Below are 27708 nucleotides of genomic sequence, written 5' to 3'. Positions count from 1 at the left end.
CAATGACATCTCACAAACTCTATACCCTCAATATATTTTTCTATGTCCTCTTTGAAAACATTTGTATAGTTAAGATATAAAACTTTTGACATAAGTGTTTCAATGTCATGAACTCTTATAGCACCACTATATAATAGTCTAGCAGATATACTATTCCAGTCTATATATTCTGCTTTTTTCAAAACCTCTCTCACAATATTTTTCTTATCTAATGGTATACGTTCCATCTTACCTATAGGTATCTTTTCTTTTAACTCTTTCAATATATTGTTTGTGTCTGGTATATGTTTGAGACGGTCCATATAGTTGTCGAAGTCATTGCATATAATCTTTGAGTCTGGGAATATTATATGGCACAAATGGGATATATAGAAACTTCCACCGAACAAATCTACAAATGTTAGACCATTCGGTAGTTTCTTAAGTTCTCTCAATATAATATCTTTACATTTACTCTTATTTCCAAAGAACGGTAACGGAGGTTTTGTAAAATTCATTTATATATAATAATAAAAATGTTTTTCCTGAAAAGTGACAGAAAAGTGACAAAACATTTACGAAGAAGTCATGAAAATTCATGAGGTGAGAAAAGAGGTGAGAAAAGAGGTTAGATCTAACCTTCTACCCTAAATTATATTTTTGGGTCCTTTACACTCATTACGAAGAAGAAGTCTTGACAAAACATTTACGATGAAATCATGAAAATTCAAGAGGGTGAGAAAACAGGTGAAAAAACTGGTGAGATCTCACCTCTTCACCTAAACATTATTTTTGGGTCCTTTACACTCATTACGATGAAGTCTTGACAAAACATTTACGTTCATGTTTGACAAAACATTTACGAAGAAGTCTTGACAAATTCAAGAGGTTAGAAAAGAGGGTAGAAAGGAGGGTAGATCTAACCTTCTACCCTAAATTATATTTTTGGGGTCCTTTTACACTCATTACGATGAAGTCTTGACAAAACATTTACGTTCATGTTTGACAAAACATTTACGAAGAAGTCTTGACAAAACATTTACGAAGAAGTCTTGACAAAACATTTACGAAAAAGTCTTGACAAAACATGTACGTTCATGTTTGACAAAACATGAAAACATATATAATTTGTGAAAAGCGACACATTATATATAATGTTTTCGACCCAGAAGACTAACAATTTTCCGAATAAAAAACTTCATTTATTACTAAACATCATCAGGGCTAGAAGGCACGAAGTGCCTGGAAGCCCCACTACCTTTTTTTTTTTTTTTTTTTTGTATATATCTAATGAAGATTATATATGTAGAAGATAAGTACCTTAATATGTACGTAAATTTTAATGAAATTTATACAACATTATAAAAATTTATGAATAAAAACTTGATATAAAATAACGGTTTTATTTTTACTAAGAAAAAAAAGGTTTTTGATAATAAATTTATTTTATTTCGAAAAAGTAGCAATAATCGTAAAAGGGTATTGATAGGCTTGCTAAAGTAACTAATTTTAGCTGTCAAATACTTTTGTATTTTGAAGTAAATTAGTATAAATTTGTTTTTACTTTTATTTCGAAAAAGTAGCAATAATCGTAAAAGGGTATTGATAGGCTTGCTAAAGTAACTAATTTTAGCTGTCAAATACTTTTGTATTTTGAAGTAAATTAGTATAAATTTGTTTTTACTTTTATTTCGAAAAAGTAGCAATAATCGTAAAAGGGTATTGATAGGCTTGCTAAAGTAACTAATTTTAGCTGTCAAATACTTTTGTATTTTGAAGTAAATTAGTATAAATTTGTTTTTACTTTTATTTCGAAAAAGTAGCAATAATCGTAAAAGGGTATTGATAGGCTTGCTAAAGTAACTAATTTTAGCTGTCAAATACTTTTGTATTTTGAAGTAAATTAGTATAAATTTGATATTATTTTAACTCCCTTTGAAAACCTCAATTTTCCATACAGAGGGAACGGGAATAGCATCCAATATTCCCTGAGAATGGTTGCGCATTCTCAGTTCCCTCTATATTTCGAACGAAGCTCTCATCGGTCTTTTTTTTAATACTAAACGTTTTTTTCCTGTCACTTTTAGCTAAAATTTGGGTTTGCCTCTCTGAAAATTGAATTAAAAATGATGCAAAAAATACGTGCATGTATTTGTAGCATAGATCTAGATTTTAATAAATTTCGCAAAACAGATATTTGACAGAATTTATACGCCCATCGATATTGTTTATAGAGCAATACATTCTATGAATAATTAACCAAGTAAAATTTTCAATGATTTTCAATTTCAATTAAATTCTGAATACTATAGAAAAATGATGCATATTCATCAGTTTAGACAATGCTTGCAACTCCACACGCAACAATCCTTATTGAAGATATACCGCTTCCAATGCTTGATTCCTTTGAGGACGAAGTGGAGGAACTTGACACTACTACAGGAATTCCTTTCATCAAAGTCCAGGAAATGGCTGACTTGATGAAAAATGGCAAGGAACTCAAAATATTCGATTGTAGATTCCCATATGAATACAAGGCAGGCCACATTGTCGGAGCTTCCAATCTCGGATCAATCAAAGAGATGGAAAAATTCTTTAATTCCTACGAAAAGGTCGTTAAATCACTAGAGGTGAAAGGAAAATCTATCAATGACCTATACATTCTCTTCCATTGCGAATTCTCATCCGTTAGAGGTCCAAGCTTTGCCAAGATATTCAGAGAAATGGATAGAATGAGAAATTCACTTAATTATCCCGCACTTTCTTTTCCAAATGTCTTCATAATTCATGGAGGCTTCAAGGAAATTTACTCTGAAAGACCAGATTTATGCACAGGAACATATCTAACAATGCATGATGATACTTATGTTCAGAACGGTGAGCTCTCAAGGATGAACAGAAGATATAAAGAAGAAATTAGTAATTTCAATCGCTCTAAAGGAGGAAAACGTGTTAGAAGATTAACTTCTAGCCAACCAATATTTCATCCATTTGTTGCTTTCTGCTTCTAATTCATATTAGTTATCAATTGTATCATTTCATTTTGTTTTGTATTAAATATAGATATATGATATCAAAATACATGAGTTTTTCCAAGTGGTCAGCGAGGAGTTTTTTCATTATTGAAGTTTTCAGCAAAATGAACAATCGGATTTGGACATTTGAGATAGAAAATTGATTTAAAGGACCTTATAAACTTCAATTTGAGTGCTAATATACCATGAATATCATTCTTATTGTTAGTTTTGCGAAGAAAATTTTATCAATTTCTTTCATTCTCCATTCTCTAGCTCTTAAACAAAGATGCATTACAAAAGTATCGTTATTTAATACCAATCCTACGATTTCAAATCTAGAAACAAGTTACAAAGCAAATCGAGAATTTCAGACAAAGTTCATTGTCATTCCAAAGAGATTTTTCGGATTATTACGGAAATTTACAGTATGATGATAGAACAAAGAATGAAACTATTTCAGAAAGTGGCAATTTTTACATTCATAATTCAATATTTTCTTTCCATCAAAAACGAGCAATTTACCTTAAATCTAATAGCAAAGTATTACTTGAAACATGCACATTTTACAACAACAGCTCAAAAGGTTATGGTGGATCTTTCTATATCAAATATTCTGACTGTGTTTTAGTTCATATTTGTTGTTCGTTTTCATCAATCGTTTCGAATGAAGGATGGGGATGTGGATATAACATATGGTGTTCTAGTTCTAAGAAAAATTATGCTATTGAATCATCAGTTTCATCATGCAGTGGATATGGAACTGCATTTTCTCATTATCAAGGATACATCCAAGTAAGTAATATGAATACATCGAATCACGAAATTACTAGAGATGCTGCATATCTTATTCAATATCCAACAGGAACAGGAATTCTTAATCTCACAACAGCATTCAATACATCATCTAAAGAAGAAGCAGGAATGATTGATAATTATGGAACATTTAAAATTACAAAATGCAATTATTTAAGTAATACATATACAGGAAGTGATAATGGAATAATAATATGTGATTATGGTACTTGTACATTTTTAGATTGCAGTTTTATGAATAATAAAGGAAATAAATTCTTTTCTGGAAATCCAAGTATTAATCATTGTTATTTTAAAGATAATGAAGTAAGTGATTATCCAAACAATATTAATTCAGTTGATCCATTAGATTCATTTATTTCTCATTATACAACAGATAAATGTTATGATACATATTATTTTTATGATAGAAATGATAATATCAATCTTCCAAATTTTGAAGTTAATGTAATCAGATCATACAAAAGATATGATCATGAAAATGAAGAAGAAGGTAACGAAAATGAAATTAATAACATCCAAAACATTGCATTAAATGTTTATAAAACATCATTTGCTGAAGTATTAAACTTACCTTCACTGTTGTAAATAAATATTTTTTATTACTATATATTTAATATTAATTCTCATTAACATTCTCCTCAGAGAATCCACCATCTCCACTGGGATGATGATAGCTTCCAGATTTACTGTCGCCTTTATTTCTTCCCAACAGGATAAATATAATGATGGCAGTTATTACTAACAAAACTGCCAAAACAGACAATACAGAAATTAAAATTGTCTTTTTCTTCTTATCTTTATTTGGTAATTTTCCGTTTGCTTCATCTGATTTTACAGCATCTTCAATGTTTACAGAAAAACTTCCTTCTGCAGTACTACGTCCTTCTGCTTTCACAACAATATGAGCAGAATCCCTAGTCTCATTTTGTGGAACAGTTATTGTCATTGGGATTCGGATAACTCCATTTGTGTTCTCATACATCATTGATATTTTGAGTTCATCATTGTAAAAGGCTGTCACCTTGAATTGTTTATCTATTGCGATATCTTTATCTAAGACTTCGGATGTGAAGTTGATGACTTCGCCTCGTTTGTATGAGTTCTTGGATTCATCTCGAATGAATGTTATCATTGTATCGAAATCATCTTGGATAACTACTTCGAATTTGTCGTATCCATCATCTTTTCCATCATTTGCAACGAGTTTGACAACATAAACGCCTGGTTTTGTTCCAACAGGAACTGTGAAACTGAATTTCTTTTGATCCTTATTATTGACAACATTATCTTGTGAATATACTTCTTTATCACCAAGGAATATCTTCACATTAAGATTTTTATCTTGAGCATCGGGATCATACACCATTGCATTGAATTCAACATCTGAGTTTGGAACATAATATTTTGAATCTGGTTTTGTTAATAAAACTTTCGGTCTTTCATTTCCCTGATATACTTTAAAATCAATATCATAGATTGAATCATAAGTTATATATGATGCAATTACTTTGATTGTATATTCACCAATTGGTAAAGGATCGGTATAAATATCAAATGCTACAGTATAGTCGCTAGTAGTTGTTTTCATTTCTCCTAAACTCAGCTTCTGTGCAATTGAACCATCTTTCTTATTAATAATTTCGTATCTTCCTTTGATATCTCTACCTTCTACTTTATGCCAGAATCTACCTTTGAGGTGGATCTTTTCATCACTTGCAATCTCTTCTTTGATAAGAGTTGTATCTAGTTTAAATCTAGGAGTATCATAGAAATCATCGTATATCACAAATGACTTCATTATTGTTTGATGAGGTTCAATCCAGAGATCAATCCATGAATTGGCAAACCATAAAGAATAAAACCATTGTTCATTGTACATACTATTTCCTTCAAAAAAGATTTTATCGCCCTTATCATTATAGTGAAACAAATTTATATCAGTTACTTCTGGATGGCTCATTGATACCCATGTCATTGTGACATAATCGCCATAATCAGGTAAGAGATAAAAATATATTGCGACGCCATAGTTTTCATAGTATGAAGCACTCAATTCTCCGTCTAATATAGATGGATTGAATTCGATACCATGAGAAAAATCAAACTTTGCTCTCTTATCTGCTGTATTTGTGAGATAATATTTTCCAACTATATAATGTTCATGATTTTCGAATTCAAACTTGCAGTTAAGATTTGGAACTTCATTGACATCTACAATATCTCCATTTTCTTTCTTTACTTTTGCGTATGTAGCTTTAGTAAAATCAAAAACCTTTGAGTTTGCTTTATTCTTGCCCTTAATAACAAAAGAATTTGAGCCAGTTCTCTCTATCCAAAGGCTTGAAGTTAAGCATGCAAGACATGCACTTAGCATTGTTAAATGAACTGAAATTGATATTGTTTCGGACAATAAATCAGAATTTTCATCAGATTTCATAAATTGAGTAAGAATTTCAATTCTCCCACTATAAAAAGTGTTTTTGATATGAATTCTTGAATGAATTTTTGATAAAATCACAGATTTTGTTTACATCTATATAATTTTTTAAGGGTCCATTGTAAGGCCAAATAAGGCCTATCGTCGTCCCAAAAATATTGCTCGAGATGGTGTTTTACTAAGGCCCAAAACTTAAAAAAACACAAAAAAATTAACTTTACTCTTTTGAGATCCTTATCAGATGTGCAACAATTTGATGCAGTATCGCAATTCGAATCCGATTTTTTAATGTAGATGTACTCTAACATTCTTGAAAAAATGCAAAATGATATTAATCAAGCTTTTCATTTCTGTATCATACACGAAACAAAATCATTCATTATACTAAAATTTATCAAAGTTTGAATAATGAAAAAAATGATATCTAAATTTTTACATTGAGTCGGCTATTGATATGGTCAATATTAAATCGTTTAAAAATGGGCATTGGCCAGAATAATACCCACTAAAATACACATTTTTTTAAATTTTATCAATTTGTTTTGGTATATCTTTATGATAATGAATAAAATGCTTATCTTTCATAAGTCAATACATAATTTATGCTGAAACACAAAAAATAACACGAAAATTTTTGGCCAACATTTCAAAATGAAGGATAATGCTTTGAATATATAAACAATAATACTTTGTCTAGAGAATTAAATTTGTGCTATCCAATTGTCAATTCTTTGAATTTTTTATAAAATGCACGATATTCCGGCATTAGCCTCAATAAATATAAACTACATGCATCACAATATTAGGATGTAATGGCATTAAAGCGAATTTCCTAATTTCTTCTCAATTAAATTCCTAGAAAAACTTAGGAATTAATGATTGGAAATAGGTCAAAAAAATTCCTAACATAAAATTTATACTTAAATTAAAATCAAAATTCGAAAATATCTATTTTTCAAAACACGCATCCAGAAGCGAAAAAATTCGAAAAAAATCATGTTCTTATAAAACTCGCTGATTTTGCAATTTTTATGTGATTTGAAGTGATAGAATGTATTATCATCTTACTAAAACATATACTTTATTGTTACATTCACAAAATATTAATCAGAACACTAGGAAAAGTGGATTTCGAAAAATGACGATAACAATTATTTGCAAATCGCCTCTCAATTTTGAGAGACTTTCAATTTTTACAGTGGACCCTTAAGAACGCTTCAAAATTGAATGGTATTCTTTTGCACTTTTGAGAAGTATTGAATAAAATATTAGTCAAATATGTATAACCAACCTTGATTTATATTCGCATCTGAAAAAGTCCAAAAACAACCAAAGTCGGGAGAAATCAGATTATAATATACCTGTAAATTAGAGCAATATTTCTATGGCGTGGCCATGGTCATAATCAATTTTTCAGAATACCATTCAATTTTTATATATTCCTTTTTCTACATACAATAATGGTTAGAAATTTGTAACTTCACTTCCCCATGAATTGTTTATGAAAATAACAATATATCAATATATAAAAGTTTATTGTTTCTATATTGGATTGTATCTATTTGGAAAAAAGTTAATTTGTGAAATTATGCATTTGAAAAGAATGTAATTTTATTTAGATAAGAGATACATATGTTTTGTGTTATCGAGATGAAGAATTTATATTTCATTTGTTGTTAAAATGACTTTTAAATTCAAATTGCAATAAAATATCAAAATAACAATCAAATATTTTGATCATATGAATGTGGTAAAAGAGAAATGCATGTATTCAACGTTTCCTTTCCAGTAATTTTATAGGTTTGTCAATAAACGATAAAATTGTTATCAATTTTTTCAATGAAAATTACAGGCGATTCATTTATTATGCTATTTAAAAGTAGTCCAACCTTTTTTTAATTTTTCCAAGCAATGGATTGGAACTACTTTTTATTAACAAAATGGACTAATTAATCGAATTAGATAATACAAAGCATTGGAAAGCGAAAATGAAGCACAAGACAAATAAAATGATATTGACGATATCAAAAACAGTGCATTAAATGATAATAAAACATCATTTTGTGGTACAATAAACTTACTAGAATTGGTGTCATAAAAAAATTAAATAAAATTTGATTTATAAAAAGATAGATAACAAATATTTTTATTTCTATTTCATGTTGAATAAAATTGAATTTTTGAGAGTTGATATCTTACCAGATTCATCTTTAGCGAATAATGACATGGAATTTCTCATGAAAATTATTTCTCTTATGGGTGGTCCGTTCTGTTTGAATGTCATTATGTGACTTATCGAAATATTAACAGGATCGAAATTGAACACGTAAACATCACCAGAAGAAGATCCAACGAATACAAGACGAACTTCGTCGAATGACATCAGTTTAGGAACTTCAAGACAAAGACCTTGTTTCTCAAGACTGATCTTACAAAGGAAATTACAATTATCACTGAAAATATGAAGTTCATTCTTAGTAAGAACATATAGCAGAGACTTATAATCATCGAATCCTGTGTCAACAACAGAACTTTCGAATTCGATTCTCCTGTGAATAACACCACGAACGAAGTCCCATAAAACAACCAAACTATTTTGTATATCTTTTTGATTAGGAAATACACTGCTGCAAATCATGTCTTGACCATTGATCGATGTTCGGGAATGATTATATGTTTCGAAAGGTCGACCGATCTCTACAATAGATTTCTCTTTGTTTTCTATGTTTGTAATTCTGAAGACTTGACTCAGACCAAATGAAAAGTCAATAACAAAGAAAATTCCATTCTGTGAACTTCGAATTGATCTTGAGAAACTGAAATGATTGTCATATGAACAAAAATGGAATTGATTTGATTCAAAACATCCTTTCTTGATGTCAATATGACAAAAAATGTTTTCATTGTTATGAATGAAATAACAATTATTATGATCATTCAACAAAGAATCAATATCATTTTGATTATCATTTTCATTTTCATTATTAGAATTGAAATTGTCACTCTCTTTGTTTGTGTTATTATTAATATCATTAGAATTATTATAACTATTACTTGTATCATCAGAGTCTGTGTCATTTATTTGTTTGTTTCGAGATGGATGTTTCTTCTTGAAGATTTGTGATGGACATTGACCCCAGTTAGAAAGTCTGATGATAAGAGATTCGATCGTTTCTTCTTCGCCAAGTTGATAGTTGTGGTAGAATACTGGATTGAAAAGATTCTTCTTAACAATTGAGTTCTGTCCTTGTTGGTCACATCCGAAGATTAAGTCGATCCATTCTTCGATGTTGCTTTTCTCAAGAAATGATTGATTGAGAGAAACAAATGAGAATGAGTTCTTGCAATATTTAGGAAGAATGACATCTTTCAGATTTAATATGTTGATGTCATTAAAAAGATCACTGAGGCAGAAGAACTCTGGAATAAGTTCTCGTAAATCATTTGTGTCTTCTCGACTGCAACTATAGAATGATGTGCAGATATCATTGAACATTCGATCAACTTCATCCCATCCTTCATGCAAATCCCATTCGAAATATGTGAATGGAATTTGTCGAACAAGATAATAGTGAACACATGATGACATTGAATAAAGTGCTGTGTAGAAATGTGTCTTCTGACTATCAAAGAATGAATCATATAGTTGACTTCGTGTTTCATCTAATTGACCCATAGGTTTAGACAAATCACGAATTTTCGTTGGAATTTCTTCTGATTCGTAATCTGAGATGATCCATGGGAAAACTGGGTATTGACTCAAATCACTGAATGAACGACCACTAGATGAGTTAATAAACAACAAATATTCATAATTACTCATCTTATGATTCGTCCAAAGAGATTGAGCTCGTTCAATTGATAATGTATGAATAATGTTGTCATTCATTTTGTTTGTAACTTCAATCATTTTAGTGAACTGTGTTGGTAAACATGATGTAACAGGATATGGAATCAATATGATTTCTCCACTCTCATATGTGTTGATTCGAACAGAATTTTTTCGATGTGCATAGTAATGTTGTGTTGTGAAAATGATGGACTCATATGGAATGATGAGAACTGGATGACCACAAAACAATGTTGTATGACCAAACAAACCAAGTGTTGACATCTCAATAAAGTTTTCATGAACAAGTTGACTATATGAATTAGAATCAATTTCAATTTCATTTTCACTTTTCTTTTCACAGCCAATTAAAACACAAAAAACATCTTTGAACTCAAAAACAACTGATTTGATGCCTTCACTGTATTTCATGAATAAAGCATTAAATGTTTCAAGAATACTGCCATACATGATCTCAACAACATCAACAAATGACCGATAAATAATCTTATTGTCATTAATAAAACTGGAATATGATGTAGGAAAGATATTCATTCCTGTTTTAGAGAAAAATATTGTAGATTCTCGAAAGAACAAATCAACAAAATCATTGTGTTTGAAGATAGTTTTTGTATCATTTTGAGTTTGATAGACAATATTATGATCTTCAACTTTAGGAATTTCGAATGGAGAAGGGATCAATAGTTTCGGAGTCATCATTGGTAATGTTAAAGGAGAAATTCTGAATGATTTCTCAAAAATGTTGTTTTGCATGAAACAAATTTCGTTGTTAACGAAATAATTATATGTTGTCATTTCATTGTGTTTATGCATGAAACATTTTTGGTATGAAACTAATGTTTGAATGATATTTTGTTCTCTGTTTATAGTAGTTTTCAACCGAACAAATCTTTTGTTCATAGAATCAGTCATTGAACAAATTCGTAATGCGAAGAAATGTTCATCAATATTCTCTGTTGAAATGTTTTCGATTCCTTCTCTTGGTTCATTAAATTCTCTGTGTTTCTGTTCTAAAACTTTCGTTGTTTGGATGTAGATATCATTATTATCTCGAATCCAATCACTGAATGAAAGACCGCCTTTGTTCACGTAATTTAATATTCCTTGAACATATTTGTTCAAATTCAAAAGTGAAACAGAATCAAAACTTTTCTCCCAACTGTGTTGGAATTTATCATGAAAAATGATTTGATCAATGAAATGATTGTAAAAAACAATAAATCGTTTGTCATTAACTGCATTGATATTTGTAGAACAAATCAAGAATCCTGATGTGAAACTGATATCATCAAACAAATTGATTTGCGTAACAAAGTCTTTCATGGAATGTAAAATCTCAAATACACCTAAAATCTCATCAACTGTACAATTAGAAAACATACTAGAAATGATATGTCGCAAACAAATAACTAATTGTTTCGTGTCTTTCGTTTTAACAGAAAATATTGCTTTCATCATTGTTAAACAACTACTAATCAATAAACCTGGTTTGTCACCAATAGAATGTTCTTCTAAACCAATACAAACTGTTGAGAATAAATAGTTCAATGACTTAATAGGAGCACTGATAACTTGTGGACGCGTTAATAATGAACAAATGAATTTGGAAATGAAATCAGAATATCCTTCCAAGTTCTTGATGGGACTATCGAAAACAATGACACGAAAAATAGTCGTAAACTTTGTTGGATTATTAATTGCTGAAACTAAGAAACTTGTGAAGAAATCTGTGATCATATTGACATGATCAGTCAAAAATTTTGGAATTTTAGTGATGTTTTCGATGGGAAATTTGATGTCTGGTCTGAAAAAAGAAATCACAGGAAGCAAATAAGAAATGAAAGGAGAAACAATTAATTGTGTTGCATCTTCTGATTGTGGAATTCTTCCTTCAACATCATTCATTATGTCAATTCTGTCAAAGATAGTATAAACATCAGAAAAATCAATATTTTTCATTTTTTCTTCATGATCATCATGTAAAACAGAAAATCGATTTGAACTAAACAATTTTGTTGCATCAAAAATAAGAGGTGTGAAAAATAACAATAAATTATAAATTGAGTTATTACTTAAGTAACTATTATCGAACTTGGAACAATAAGATAAAACACGAATAACATCTTTCAAATCTCGTTCGAATTTAATGATTTCTTCTGAGTTATTTTCATGATGAACAATTGTTAAAATCGATAATGAACAACAAATTAAGATAACTAATGTAATTAAAACATTAGGATTATATATTTTTTGTGATTCAAATTTAACAATAGGATAAGTATCGAAATCATCAACAATTTGATTTGTTGCAATAGAAAGTAACTTAGTCCACACTGAATGTTCTGTTATACACTGCATCAAACTAAGAGAAAAAGAAATAGATGGAGAAACATATGTCATCCTTCCTTTTGAAATGAAAACAATCAATTCTAACAATTTGGATGTGATTTCGACATATGAAACTGAAAGTAAATCTAATACATTCTTAAATGTGAATACTTCTGCTAATATATCCATTTTGTGTTTCTTGTGATAATTAATAAGCATTGTCAAAACATTAATTTTCACTTGATCAGATGAAATAAGCAACAAATGATATAAATGAGAATACAAAACAATATCATTAAAGAAATTAGCAAACTTCATTAAATATTTCATATACAAAATATCATTATTAAATGTAATAAACAATGTTGATAAAATTGAGCCTAAATATTCCATTTTAGGCAAAAATTTGAAATTAGAAGCTTTCAGATTTTTCATAATACTCTTTAAAATAATTTCTCCAAATAAGTACCAAATATCAATATCTAATGCAATGTAATTAAAATAATACAAATCTTCGACGGATGAGAAAAATAAATCAAATAAATATTCTATAACTGATTTTTCTAAAACATCTCTTTTCTCTTTAATAATCATCTTCATTTCAAGCCAAAAATCTGGAATGTTGTTTGTGATCAAATAACTGTTAATTATCGCTTGAATAATTTCAGTAATTTTTTGTTTGTTGTCACTTTTTAAGATGATTTCGAGAGCACAAACTAAATTGTATTTTATTGTGAAGAACCAACTGAATCCGAAATAAGGAACACTTAAAACTCCATCACCTTTGTTTGGAATATATGAAAAAGGTGACAAAATTGAAAATTCTGGATCTGAATTTGTACGTGAATTATAGAAATAATCATCGGAATATTGATCAACAAAACTATGACAAATACTGATATTTTCACATTTGGTTAATGTGTTATTTTTGATATTGTAATCATTCTTCAAGATTTCGTTATTTTTCTTGTATGAACTGATGAAATTTGGTCGATTATTTTCTGAAGAAACTGTCCCTTGATATATTGTAAATTGTGTCAAATTTTCAAAAAATTTGACAGTTGACAAAAACCATCGAGTATTTGTCAAATTATCGAAACTTCCAAATGTTGCTGTTGTGAAAGGAACAAATGGAAATTTAATGTCTAATGAACATTTTTTTGAACTTAATTCTAAATTGATTTTTGTAAATTCTTCGTTTGGAAAAAGATTCAACAATTCCCAACTTTTCTTCTTGATTTCAAGTTTTGTTTTAGAGTTATTTATCTGGAAAAACAAGTATTTGTCTTTGATGTAAATTTTCAAATAATCTGTTGTAAAAATATTGATTTGATTGGTCACTTCACTTTCTATTTTAATCCAAAATGAAACTGCTGTAAAATTAAATGAAACTGTGAATCCTGAGTTTCGTGATGTAGGAGAGAATTCAAAGAATTCAAATGGATCTGATGTGATGTCACAAAAATTTGTAAGTTTTTTTGAATGATGCAATAAATATAAAAATTGATCAGATGTCAAATAACGGTTTGCCATTTTTGAAACCAATTTGTTATCATCTAAATCAACACCATGTCTGATAAATTCACTCATGGCGGATTTAGATGCATCATAAATAGAAAAAGGTGACAATTTAAGGTTAGGTGATGGTAAAAGTGGCAAAAGAGCAGGAACACGTAATTGTAATGAATTTGAACCGAAAACAATATGATACAACAATGGTTTTTCTAAATGAAATATAGGATGTGACAATGGTAATGATTGGATCCAAAGATTGACTTCCTCAAATGATTCGTGATGCAACAAACTAGAAAGAAAAACAGGAAACAAATGTTGTGGAAATTTATCACTTTCGATCATTTCATTGATCCAATACAAACCAAAGCTTTTGATGAAGATAGGTGGTGTATATTTACTTTCATAAAATGTGGTGATGAAGATAGAAATCAATGTGTCTTTAGGATGTTTCAAAACATATTCCATAAATGAACTAAATAATTTAGGATTTGGATTGATAACTAAGAAACTAGAACAAAGTTGACTGAATTTAGTTGAATGAGGGATATCTCGTTCAAGACTGATAAGTTCAGAGAAAACTGTCCATTGGATGTTTGCATCAGTTAATTTAGAATAACATAATCGCAAAATATGAATGAATTCAGTTGATTGAACTGAAAAATTTCGAAAAACATCGTTGTTAGAAACAAATGTTTGGATAAATCCCGATTCATTGAGATCATTAATTGTAATAGTTTTGTTATCAAGGATTTCGGAAATTTTAATAAGAATTTCGATTGATGATGAATTAAAAGTTTTCAGATTAGAAAAAACTGGTTTCAAACATGTTTTGATTTCTGGATATTTGATGTCTGCCAGTTTGATAAATATATGATTGATTTCTTCTTGGATTCTTGGACCAAAAAATTTGGTTGGTGTCAAAACTGAAATAATAGGAAATGTTTGATCGATGTCTGAAATTTTTATCTTTGGATCTGAAATGAGGAGTTCTAATGTCTTCATCATAGTGAGGATTGTGTTTTCTGTTGGTGGATTGATCATCATTTTGTGATTGATGTAAAAATTGACACTTGAATTAAAAGAATTAAATGAAATTTTCGAAAACAAGTAAAAAAACTCGGATAACTTGGATTGATCGATTTCGACTAAGTGAGTGTATATATGATCGAGGAATTGATTGATATCTACTTTACTTAAAATGTCAACTTTTTTGCTGTTAATGTAAATAAGGATTGTAATAAGAAGAGTGGAATCTGCAATGTTCTCTTCTTCGATTGAATGATGTATGAGTGAATCGAGGAATAAAGGAATGACACGAAGAATTTCACTTTCGAGTTCGGGTTCAAAAGTATTACAAATGCTAGAAATGTTTTTGTAAAGCATGTAAATGCAATCATTCGCATGTGGAATATTAAATAATTCGTGAATTAATTGTTCACAGTAGTTTTCTTTGCATAATGAAACACAAAACTGTTTATCAAGAAGCATAAATTGTTCTAATTCGTTAATTATTGGACCAAGCTGTGGATATGTAGCTTGAACGGTGCAAAAATGGATTAATGAGTGTGAATAGTCTGATAAACTTGGAAAACTTGGAACAATTTGGAATATAAAATGGAGTGTTGTAAGTAATGAGACGATTCCTGCATCATCTGGTGAAGTTATTTGAGCTGTTGCAAGTAAAGGGAGAATAAATTGGGATAACGTTATTAATTCGGCCGAATTTTTTGAAATCTGGTGAATTGCAATTCTTTGAAGCAAAATTGGAATCTTTTCTGCTATTTGGATCACAAGTTTCTGAAAATCTTCTGATTTCGGTATTGAGTCGAGATTTTGCGAGCAAAGCTTCATTGAATTAAAAAGTGTAGGATCTTTCATTAGTATTTCGATAATCGGATCGCGATCTAATGAAAAAACCTTAGAAAGCCAGCTCGGCATTGATATTTCCAGAGGGTGTCCAACCAAAATAACCTTAAAATGAATTTTACCTTTTTGAGTTTTTCTTCATATTCAGAGGAAGTAGAGAAAAGTTTAAACGGTAAATACATGCGAATGCATATCAACATTATGCTCGAGCTGGATTTGTATATTTTTCTTTTCGTAATTTGAATAAATTCGAAAAATACTGATTTATAAAATTATAATAAGAATTATAATTTAATTTAAATATCTGATAAAATAATAAAATAAAAATGATGATTTTTTGAATCAAAAAATTGAACGATGATTTTTTCAAATTATTATATTTATTGTAAATAACGACAACTGAAGGTGAGATATTGAATATTCATGATTGGGAATAAATGTTCAATTTTGAGATTGAGTTGAGATATCATATTAAAAATTGATTTAAAAGGTTCACATATAGCTTAATGATATGTAATATATACATATTATGAGAAATGCATATTTAAAAGGGGTATGATCGTTGAAAATGGTATGATTCCTAATTTAATCGGTAGGAAAATATTATGAAATTAAATAATTAAAAGAATTTCAAATAACTTCTATGTGTGGTATTAAAAGTATCAATATATAGCAAATATAGTAATTAAGGTTTAAAGAAAACAGGGGACACAATTAAACATCTTATATTAATAATAAATTGAGAGAATGTCAATATCTCATAGTTCAATTGGTTTTCTGGTAAAAATGGATCGGCAAAGGTTGCAAGTTTGATTGTGATCAGCGTTTTTTTAATTTTGAACGATAATAAGATTGTGAATAATAGATAATACCAACCAAAACATAGTTCGAAAATTTACCTAAAATGATAGAGTATGGTAGGAAGTACATACCCAGGTATCTAAAATATCACCTAAAAGCGCTCTTAATTTATGCCAATTGGCATAATAAAGCTACAATTAGAATGCTGACATGATGAAGAATCATTATGAATCATAATTGGCCAGTATGATACAAGATTTAAGAAATCTTAGAGATTATCTGATTTCATGAAACACAGTGATTACTAAGTTTCAGACTTTGAAATTTTAACATGTTGATATGGGTACATAGGATTTATGATTCCAGTCATTTATTTAAAAAATTAGGAATAAGAATTAATATGATGTGAGTAACATTGGTAATACATGCTTAATTACTAATATATTATTTCTTGGTAGAAATTAAATGTTTTGGTGGCATTTATAGAAGTTAAGCTGAGAATCAAAAATGCAAAATTTATTTTATTTTCGTGTATCTATATGAGTACACTAAGTTATTGATGTATATATGAAAGAATCATGAAAATGAATTGTGAATCTCAATATTAGTTGTGTAATGCTGCGTCATATTTTGAATTCAAAATATCCATAATGTTGATAAATGTATTTTAAGATAATACATAAAATTAAGCTTGAAAAAAGATATCGAAATGTAATTTTCAATAGATTCAAAGTTTGGCATATATTTTGATTTTAACTATTGATATATTTATCGAACATCTATAGTAATAGAGTGCAGAACTAACTAAATATAATCAATAAAAAAATATGAGTTGAAGTAATATTCTAAGAGATATATGTGATGTTACCAATATGACATGATATTAGAAAACTGATTTAATGGCGATGTGAGACTAAATATTATATGATAATGAGTAGGGGAAAAATATTAATATGAATTTCTTGAATTGAATGTATTTGAATGTGTGGTTGAGGATAAATTATTGATATATATATTGGAATATTAACTAGAAATAAGAATAGGAAAGATTGTTAATGAATAATATGAGATTAAAGGAAAATATATTGTTTTAATGGATGAGTGTTGAGGCTCAATATATCTGAAGATTATATATGAGAAAGAATTAAATAAACTATGAAATGAGAGAAAATATAACAAAAATGTATATGAATTATAATAGTATTTAAGAATGAAGATGCGTTATTTATTGATCTGTAACGATGATAGAGGAATGATAAAAGAAAGATATAATGAAAAAAAGTTTATTAAGGGTCCACTGTAAAAATTGAAAGTCTCTCAAAATTGAGAGGCGATTTGCAAATAATTGTTATCGTCATTTTTCGAAAATCCACTTTTCCTAGTGTTCTGATTAATATTATGTGAATAAAACAATGAAGCATATGTTTCAATAAGATGGTAATATATTCTATCACTTCAAATCTCATAAAAATTGCAAAATCAGTGAGTTTTATAAGAACATGATTTTTTCGAATTTTTTCGCTTCTGGATGCGTGTTTTGAAAAATAGATATTTTCGAATTTTAATTTTCTCTTAAGTATAAGTTTTATATTAGGAATTTTTTTGACCTATTTCCAATCATTAATTCCAATGTTTTTCAAGGAATTTAATTGAGAAGAAATTAGGAATTTCGCTTTAATGCCATTACAAACTAATATTATGATGCATAATATATATATTTATTGAGGCTAATGCCGGGACATCTTGCATTTAAAAAAAATTCAAAGAATTGACAATTGGATAGCACAAATTTAATTCTCTAGACAAAGTATTATTGTTTATATATTCAAACCATTATCCTTAGTTTAGATATGTTGGCCAAAAATTTTCGTGTTATTTTTTGTGTTTAAGCATAAATTATGTATTTACTTATGAAAAATAAGCATTTTATTCATTATCATAAAGATATACCATAACAATTGATAAATTTTTTTTAAAAAAAATTGTGTATTTTAGTGGGTATTATTCTGAATAATGCCAATTTTTACAAGATTTAATATTAACCATATCAATAGCCGACTCAATGTAAAAATTTAGATATTATTTTTTCATTAATCAAACTTTGATAAATTTTAGTATAATGAACGATTTTGTTTCGTGTATGATACAGAAATGAAAAGCTTAATTAATATCATTTTGCATTTTTTAAAGGATGTTAGAGTACAACTACATTAAAAAATCAGATTTGAACTGCGATACTGCATCAAATTGATGCATATCTGATAAGGATCTCAAAAGAGTAAAGTTAATTTTTTTTGTGTTTTTTTAAGGTTTGGGCCTTAGTAAAACACCATCTCGAGCAATATTTTTGGGACGACGATAGGCCTTATTTGGCCTTACAGTGGACCCTTAAAGCATGTTGGGTACAGTTTATAAAATTTTTGGTCATTTTATATAGTAATTAATTATGGAGTCTTCGGGTAATTATAAATTTTAGTTATAATAGAATTATAATTGGAAACTTTGACCGACAAGAGTGTGTTATGCACTCTTGTCGGTCGCAATGTGTCATTCTGGGAGACATTGCCAATGCATGTCTCCCGGAATGGCATAATATTTTGCAATCAGAGTGTGATTGCAAAACTTTGACCGACAAGAGTGTGTTATGCACTCTTGTCGGTCGCAATGTGTCATTCTGGGAGACATTGCCAATGCATGTCTCCCGGAATGGCATAATATTTTGCAATCAGAGTGTGATTGCAAAACTTTGACCGACAAGAGTGTGTTATGCACTCTTGTCGGTCGCAATGTGTCATTCTGGGAGACATTGCCAATGCATGTCTCCCGGAATGGCATAATATTTTGCAATCAGAGTGTGATTGCAAAACTTTGACCGACAAGAGTGTGTTATGCACTCTTGTCGGTCGCAATGTGTCATTCTGGGAGACATTGCCAATGCATGTCTCCCGGAATGGCATAATATTTTGCAATCAGAGTGTGATTGCAAAACTTTGACCGACAAGAGTGTGTTATGCACTCTTGTCGGTCGCAATGTGTCATTCTGGGAGACATTGCCAATGCATGTCTCCCGGAATGGCATAATATTTTGCAATCAGAGTGTGATTGCAAAACTTTGACCGACAAGAGTGTGTTATGCACTCTTGTCGGTCGCAATGTGTCATTCTGGGAGACATTGCCAATGCATGTCTCCCGGAATGGCATAATATTTTGCAATCAGAGTGTGATTGCAAAACTTTGACTGACAAGAGTGTGTTATGCACTCTTGTCGGTCGCAATGTGTCATTCTGGGAGACATTGCCAATGCATGTCTCCCGGAATGGCATAATATTTTGCAATCAGAGTGTGATTGCAAAACTTTGACCGACAAGAGTGTGTTATGCACTCTTGTCGGTCGCAATGTATCATTCTGGGAGACATTGCCAATGCATGTCTCCCGGAGTGGCATAATATTTTGCAATTAGAGTGTGATTGCAAAACTTTGACCGACAAGAGTGTGTTATGCACTCTTGTCGGTCGCAATGTGTCATTCTGGGAGACATTGCCAATGCATGTCTCCCGGAGTGGCATAATATTTTGCAATCAGAGTGTGATTGCAAAACTTTGACCGACAAGAGTGTGTTATGCACTCTTGTCGGTCGCAATGTGTCATTCTGGGAGACATTGCCAATGCATGTCTCCCGGAATGGCATAATATTTTGCAATCAGAGTGTGATTGCAAAACTTTGACCGACAAGAGTGTGTTATGCACTCTTGTCGGTCGCAATGTGTCATTCTGGGAGACATTGCCAATGCATGTCTCCCGGAATGGCATAATATTTTCAATCAGAGTGTGATTGCAAAACTTTGACCGACAAGAGTGTGTTATGCACTCTTGTCGGTCGCAATGTGTCATTCTGGGAGACATTGCCAATGCATGTCTCCCGGAATGGCATAATATTTTGCAATCAGAGTGTGATTGCAAAACTTTGACCGACAAGAGTGTGTTATGCACTCTTGTCGGTCGCAATGTGTCATTCTGGGAGACATTGCCAATGCATGTCTCCCGGAATGGCATAATATTTTGCAATCAGAGTGTGATTGCAAAACTTTGACCGACAAGAGTGTGTTATGCACTCTTGTCGGTCGCAATGTATCATTCTGGGAGACATTGCCAATGCATGTCTCCCGGAATGGCATAATATTTTGCAATCAGAGTGTGATTGCAAAACTTTGACCGACAAGAGTGTGTTATGCACTCTTGTCGGTCGCAATGTGTCATTCTGGGAGACATTGCCAATGCATGTCTCCCGGAATGGCATAATATTTTGCAATCAGAGTGTGATTGCAAAACTTTGACCGACAAGAGTGTGTTATGCACTCTTGTCGGTCGCAATGTGTCATTCTGGGAGACATTGCCAATGCATGTCTCCCGGAGTGGCATAATATTTTGCAATCAGAGTGTGATTGCAAAACTTTGACCGACAAGAGTGTGTTATGCACTCTTGTCGGTCGCAATGTGTCATTCTGGGAGACATTGCCAATGCATGTCTCCCGGAATGGCATAATATTTTGCAATCAGAGTGTGATTGCAAAACTTTGACCGACAAGAGTGTGTTATGCACTCTTGTCGGTCGCATTGTGTCATTCTGGGAGACATTGCCAATGCATGTCTCCCGGAGTGGCATAATATTTTGCAATCAGAGTGTGATTGCAAAACTTTGACCGACAAGAGTGTGTTATGCACTCTTGTCGGTCGCAATGTGTCATTCTGGGAGACATTGCCAATGCATGTCTCCCGGAATGGCATAATATTTTGCAATCAGAGTGTGATTGCAAAACTTTGACCGACAAGAGTGTGTTATGCACTCTTGTCGGTCGCAATGTGTCATTCTGGGAGACATTGCCAATGCATGTCTCCCGGAGTGGCATAATATTTTGCAATCAGAGTGTGATTGCAAAACTTTGACCGACAAGAGTGTGTTATGCACTCTTGTCGGTCGCAATGTGTCATTCTGGGAGACATTGCCAATGCATGTCTCCCGGAATGGCATAATATTTTGCAATCAGAGTGTGATTGCAAAACTTTGACCGACAAGAGTGTGTTATGCACTCTTGTCGGTCGCAATGTGTCATTCTGGGAGACATTGCCAATGCATGTCTCCCGGAGTGGCATAATATTTTGCAATCAGAGTGTGATTGCAAAACTTTGACCGACAAGAGTGTGTTATGCACTCTTGTCGGTCGCAATGTGTCATTCTGGGAGACATTGCCAATGCATGTCTCCCGGAATGGCATAATATTTTGCAATCAGAGTGTGATTGCAAAACTTTGACCGACAAGAGTGTGTTATGCACTCTTGTCGGTCGCAATGTGTCATTCTGGGAGACATTGCCAATGCATGTCTCCCGGAATGGCATAATATTTTGCAATCAGAGTGTGATTGCAAAACTTTGACCGACAAGATGTGTTATGCACTCTTGTCGGTCGCAATGTGTCATTCTGGGAGACATTGCCAATGCATGTCTCCCGGAATGGCATAATATTTTGCAATCAGAGTGTGATTGCAAAACTTTGACCGACAAGAGTGTGTTATGCACTCTTGTCGGTCGCAATGTATCATTCTGGGAGACATTGCCAATGCATGTCTCCCGAATGGCATAATATTTTGCAATCAGAGTGTGATTGCAAAACTTTGACCGACAAGAGTGTGTTATGCACTCTTGTCGGTCGCAATGTGTCATTCTGGGAGACATTGCCAATGCATGTCTCCCGGAATGGCATAATATTTTGCAATCAGAGTGTGATTGCAAAACTTTGACCGACAAGAGTGTGTTATGCACTCTTGTCGGTCGCAATGTGTCATTCTGGGAGACATTGCCAATGCATGTCTCCCGGAGTGGCATAATATTTTGCAATCAGAGTGTGATTGCAAAACTTTGACCGACAAGAGTGTGTTATGCACTCTTGTCGGTCGCAATGTGTCATTCTGGGAGACATTGCCAATGCATGTCTCCCGGAATGGCATAATATTTTGCAATCAGAGTGTGATTGCAAAACTTTGACCGACAAGAGTGTGTTATGCACTCTTGTCGGTCGCATGTGTCATTCTGGGAGACATTGCCAATGCATGTCTCCCGGAGTGGCATAATATTTTGCAATCAGAGTGTGATTGCAAAACTTTGACCGACAAGAGTGTGTTATGCACTCTTGTCGGTCGCAATGTGTCATTCTGGGAGACATTGCCAATGCATGTCTCCCGGAATGGCATAATATTTTGCAATCAGAGTGTGATTGCAAAACTTTGACCGACAAGAGTGTGTTATGCACTCTTGTCGGTCGCAATGTGTCATTCTGGGAGACATTGCCAATGCATGTCTCCCGGAGTGGCATAATATTTTGCAATCAGAGTGTGATTGCAAAACTTTGACCGACAAGAGTGTGTTATGCACTCTTGTCGGTCGCAATGTGTCATTCTGGGAGACATTGCCAATGCATGTCTCCCGGAATGGCATAATATTTTGCAATCAGAGTGTGATTGCAAAACTTTGACCGACAAGAGTGTGTTATGCACTCTTGTCGGTCGCAATGTGTCATTCTGGGAGACATTGCCAATGCATGTCTCCCGGAGTGGCATAATATTTTGCAATCAGAGTGTGATTGCAAAACTTTGACCGACAAGAGTGTGTTATGCACTCTTGTCGGTCGCAATGTGTCATTCTGGGAGACATTGCCAATGCATGTCTCCCGGAGTGGCATAATATTTTGCAATCAGAGTGTGATTGCAAAACTTTGACCGACAAGAGTGTGTTATGCACTCTTGTCGGTCGCAATGTGTCATTCTGGGAGACATTGCCAATGCATGTCTCCCGGAATGGCATAATATTTTGCAATCAGAGTGTGATTGCAAAACTTTGACCGACAAGAGTGTGTTATGCACTCTTGTCGGTCGCAATGTGTCATTCTGGGAGACATTGCCAATGCATGTCTCCCGGAATGGCATAATATTTTGCAATCAGAGTGTGATTGCAAAACTTTGACCGACAAGAGTGTGTTATGCACTCTTGTCGGTCGCAATGTGTCATTCTGGGAGACATTGCCAATGCATGTCTCCCGGAATGGCATAATATTTTGCAATCAGAGTGTGATTGCAAAACTTTGACCGACAAGAGTGTGTTATGCACTCTTGTCGGTCGCAATGTGTCATTCTGGGAGACATTGCCAATGCATGTCTCCCGGAGTGGCATAATATTTTGCAATCAGAGTGTGATTGCAAAACTTTGACCGACAAGAGTGTGTTATGCACTCTTGTCGGTCGCAATGTGTCATTCTGGGAGACATTGCCAATGCATGTCTCCCGGAATGGCATAATATTTTGCAATCAGAGTGTGATTGCAAAACTTTGACCGACAAGAGTGTGTTATGCACTCTTGTCGGTCGCAATGTGTCATTCTGGGAGACATTGCCAATGCATGTCTCCCGGAATGGCATAATATTTTGCAATCAGAGTGTGATTGCAAAACTTTGACCGACAAGAGTGTGTTATGCACTCTTGTCGGTCGCAATGTGTCATTCTGGGAGACATTGCCAATGCATGTCTCCCGGAATGGCATAATATTTTGCAATCAGAGTGTGATTGCAAAACTTTGACCGACAAGAGTGTGTTATGCACTCTTGTCGGTCGCAATGTGTCATTCTGGGAGACATTGCCAATGCATGTCTCCCGGAATGGCATAATATTTTGCAATCAGAGTGTGATTGCAAAACTTTGACCGACAAGAGTGTGTTATGCACTCTTGTCGGTCGCAATGTGTCATTCTGGGAGACATTGCCAATGCATGTCTCCCGGAATGGCATAATATTTTGCAATCAGAGTGTGATTGCAAAACTTTGACCGACAAGAGTGTGTTATGCACTCTTGTCGGTCGCAATGTGTCATTCTGGGAGACATTGCCAATGCATGTCTCCCGGAGTGGCATAATATTTTGCAATCAGAGTGTGATTGCAAAACTTTGACCGACAAGAGTGTGTTATGCACTCTTGTCGGTCGCAATGTGTCATTCTGGGAGACATTGCCAATGCATGTCTCCCGGAATGGCATAATATTTTGCAATCAGAGTGTGATTGCAAAACTTTGACCGACAAGAGTGTGTTATGCACTCTTGTCGGTCGCAATGTGTCATTCTGGGAGACATTGCCAATGCATGTCTCCCGGAATGGCATAATATTTTGCAATCAGAGTGTGATTGCAAAACTTTGACCGACAAGAGTGTGTTATGCACTCTTGTCGGTCGCAATGTGTCATTCTGGGAGACATTGCCAATGCATGTCTCCCGGAGTGGCATAATATTTTGCAATCAGAGTGTGATTGCAAAACTTTGACCGACAAGAGTGTGTTATGCACTCTTGTCGGTCGCAATGTGTCATTCTGGGAGACATTGCCAATGCATGTCTCCGGAGTGGCATAATATTTTGCAATCAGAGTGTGATTGCAAAACTTTGACGCGACAAGAGTGTGTTATGCACTCTTGTCGGTCGCAATGTGTCATTCTGGGAGACATTGCCAATGCATGTCTCCCGGAATGGCATAATATTTTGCAATCAGAGTGTGATTGCAAAACTTTGACCGACAAGAGTGTGTTATGCACTCTTGTCGGTCGCAATGTGTCATTCTGGGAGACATTGCCAATGCATGTCTCCCGGAATGGCATAATATTTTGCAATCAGAGTGTGATTGCAAAACTTTGACCGACAAGAGTGTGTTATGCACTCTTGTCGGTCGCAATGTGTCATTCTGGGAGACATTGCCAATGCATGTCTCCCGGAATGGCATAATATTTTGCAATCAGAGTGTGATTGCAAAACTTTGACCGACAAGAGTGTGTTATGCACTCTTGTCGGTCGCAATGTGTCATTCTGGAGACATTGCCAATGCATGTCTCCCGGAATGGCATAATATTTTGCAATCAGAGTGTGATTGCAAAACTTTGACGACAGAGTGTGTTATGCACTCTTGTCGGTCGCAATGTGTCATTCTGGGAGACATTGCCAATGCATGTCTCCCGGAGTGGCATAATATTTTGCAATCAGAGTGTGATTGCAAAACTTTGACCGACAAGAGTGTGTTATGCACTCTTGTCGCGCGCAATGTGTCATTCTGGGAGACATTGCCAATGCATGTCTCCCGGAGTGGCATAATATTTGCAATCAGAGTGTGATTGCAAAACTTGACCGACAAGAGTGTGTTATGCACTCTTGTCGGTCGCAATGTGTCATTCTGATTGCTGAATATTGTCTCAATCTGGGAGACATGCATTGGCAATGTCTCCCAGAATGACACATTGCGACCGACAAGAGTGTGTTATGCACTCTTGTCGGTCAAAGTTTTGCAATCACACTCTAATTGCAAAATATTATGCCACTCCGGGAGACATGCATTGGCAATGTAATAGTTATAATAATTCTAATGACTGATGATACAAGTAATAGTTATAATAATTCTAATGATATTAATAGTAACACAAACAAAGAGAGTGACAATTTCAATTCTAATAATGAAAACGAAAATGATAATCAAAATGATATTGATTCTTTGTTGAATGATCATAATAGTTGTTTTTTCATTCATAACAATGAAAACATTTTTTGTCACATTGACATCAAGAAAGGATGTTTTGAATCAAATCAATTCCATTTTTGTTCATATGACAATCATTTCAGTTAATAATAACACAAACAAAGAGAGTGACATTCAAACAGAATAGACAACCAAATAGAGAAATAATGTTCAATAATTATTTCTATGTCCAATATATAAGTGAAAGATGGGATCTAGTTAGATTTTGTTCAACATGAAATAGAAATAAAAATATTTGTTATTTATCTTTTTATGAAAATAATGAAGGTAAGTTTAATACTTCAGCAAATGATGTTTTATAAACATTTAATGCAATGTTTTGGATGTTATTAATTTCATTTTCGTTACCTTCTTCTTCATTTTCATTTTCATGATCATATCTTTTGTATGATCTGATTACATTAACTTCAAAATTTGGAAGATTGATATTATCATTTCTATAATAAAAATAATATGTATCAAAACATTTATCTGTTGTATAATGAGAAATAAATGAATCTAATGGATCAACTGAATTAATATTGTTTGGATCATCACTTAATTCATTATCTTTAAAATAACAATGATCAATAATTGTTGGATCAGAAAATAATTTATTTCCTTTATTATTCATAAAACTGCAATCTAAAAATGTACAAGTCGAAGACTCACATGCTATTATTCCAATAGAATTTCCTGTATATGTATTACTTAAATAATTGCATTTTGTAATTTTAAATATTCCATAATTATCAATCATTCCTGCTTCTTCTTTAGATGATGTATTGAATGCTGTTGTGAGATTAAGAATTCCTGTTCCTGTTGGAGATTGAATAAGATATGCAGCATCATAAGTAATTTCGTGATTCGATGTATTCATATTACTTACTTGGATGTATCCTTGATAATGATAAAATGCAATTCCTATTCCACTGCATGATGAAACTGATGATTCAAAAGCATAACTTTTCTTAGAATTAGCATAGTTTATGAAATACGCGCATCCCCAATCAGTTGAAGAAGAATGTGAACAACAAATATGAACTAAAACACAGTCAGAATATTCGATATAGAAAGATCCACCCACATAACCTTTTGAGCTGTTGTTGTAAAATGTGCATGTTTCAAGTAATACTTTGCTATTGGAATTAAGATAAATTGCTCGTTTTTGATGGAAAGAAAATATTGAATTATGAATGTAAAAATTGCCACTTGCTGAAATAGTTTCATTCTTTGTTTTTTCTTCAGACTGTGATTCTCCGTAATAATCGGAGAAGCTTCTTTCAAGTTGCATAAAACTTTGAATTTTGTATTTTCTTGCTTTATTATCATTTGCATGCATCCAATCATGATAATAATATTTATTTTAATAATTAATCCAAGCCGAATGTCTTTTTAAAGTCAATCTATATCGAAATTAATCGAAGAAAAAAAATTACTTCCCCTTTCCCATTCAATTTTACTTCCCTTTTCTGATTTTGTTCAACAAAAACTATTGCATAGTGTC

General features: G+C 32.4%; 6 protein-coding genes across 6 annotated transcripts, besides 3 other annotated features; 2 read left to right on the top strand and 4 right to left on the bottom strand.

The window, feature by feature from the left end:
* Positions 1-174: 174 nt before the first annotated feature.
* TVAGG3_0832150 (phage tail repeat-like family) lies at positions 175-497 on the bottom strand (the record flags this gene model as incomplete). Its single annotated transcript, XM_051248518.1, has 1 exon — positions 175-497. A coding segment is annotated over one exon (323 nt), but the record flags the coding sequence as incomplete, so codon positions are not given.
* A 748-nt stretch (positions 498-1245) lies between these two features.
* Positions 1246-2084: a mobile genetic element.
* Positions 2085-2321: 237 nt separating this feature from the next.
* On the top strand, positions 2322-2990 carry TVAGG3_0832130 (positive regulation of cell cycle G2/M phase transition; the record flags this gene model as incomplete). Its single annotated transcript, XM_001323635.1, has 1 exon — positions 2322-2990. The coding sequence occupies one exon, from the start codon at positions 2322-2324 to the stop codon at positions 2988-2990; it is 669 nt and encodes a 222-aa protein (XP_001323670.1).
* An 807-nt stretch (positions 2991-3797) lies between these two features.
* TVAGG3_0832120 (uncharacterized protein) lies at positions 3798-4397 on the top strand (the record flags this gene model as incomplete). The annotated part of the gene is made up of 1 exon (XM_001323634.1): positions 3798-4397. The coding sequence occupies one exon, from the start codon at positions 3798-3800 to the stop codon at positions 4395-4397; it is 600 nt and encodes a 199-aa protein (XP_001323669.1).
* Positions 4398-4428: 31 nt separating this feature from the next.
* On the bottom strand, positions 4429-6249 carry TVAGG3_0832110 (uncharacterized protein; the record flags this gene model as incomplete). The annotated part of the gene is made up of 1 exon (XM_001323633.1): positions 4429-6249. One exon carries the CDS (start codon positions 6247-6249, stop codon positions 4429-4431), a length of 1821 nt encoding a protein of 606 aa, XP_001323668.1.
* Positions 6250-6362: 113 nt separating this feature from the next.
* Positions 6363-7455: a mobile genetic element.
* A 616-nt stretch (positions 7456-8071) lies between these two features.
* On the bottom strand, positions 8072-15890 carry TVAGG3_0832090 (platelet formation protein family; the record flags this gene model as incomplete). Its single annotated transcript, XM_001323632.1, has 1 exon — positions 8402-15820. One exon carries the CDS (start codon positions 15818-15820, stop codon positions 8402-8404), a length of 7419 nt encoding a protein of 2472 aa, XP_001323667.1.
* A 2009-nt stretch (positions 15891-17899) lies between these two features.
* Positions 17900-18996: a mobile genetic element.
* A 7476-nt stretch (positions 18997-26472) lies between these two features.
* On the bottom strand, positions 26473-27644 carry TVAGG3_0832070 (pectin lyase-like family; the record flags this gene model as incomplete). Its single annotated transcript, XM_001323631.1, has 1 exon — positions 26473-27543. The coding sequence occupies one exon, from the start codon at positions 27541-27543 to the stop codon at positions 26473-26475; it is 1071 nt and encodes a 356-aa protein (XP_001323666.1).
* Positions 27645-27708: the final 64 nt, after the last annotated feature.

The sequence above is a fragment of the Trichomonas vaginalis genome, chromosome VI (genome assembly GCF_026262505.1).
Source record: "Trichomonas vaginalis G3 chromosome VI, whole genome shotgun sequence".
NCBI classification, from domain to species: Eukaryota; Parabasalia; order Trichomonadida; family Trichomonadidae; genus Trichomonas; species Trichomonas vaginalis.
The sequence above is the reverse complement of the archived record's forward strand: the minus strand, read 5'-3'. Positions and strand labels throughout refer to the sequence as shown.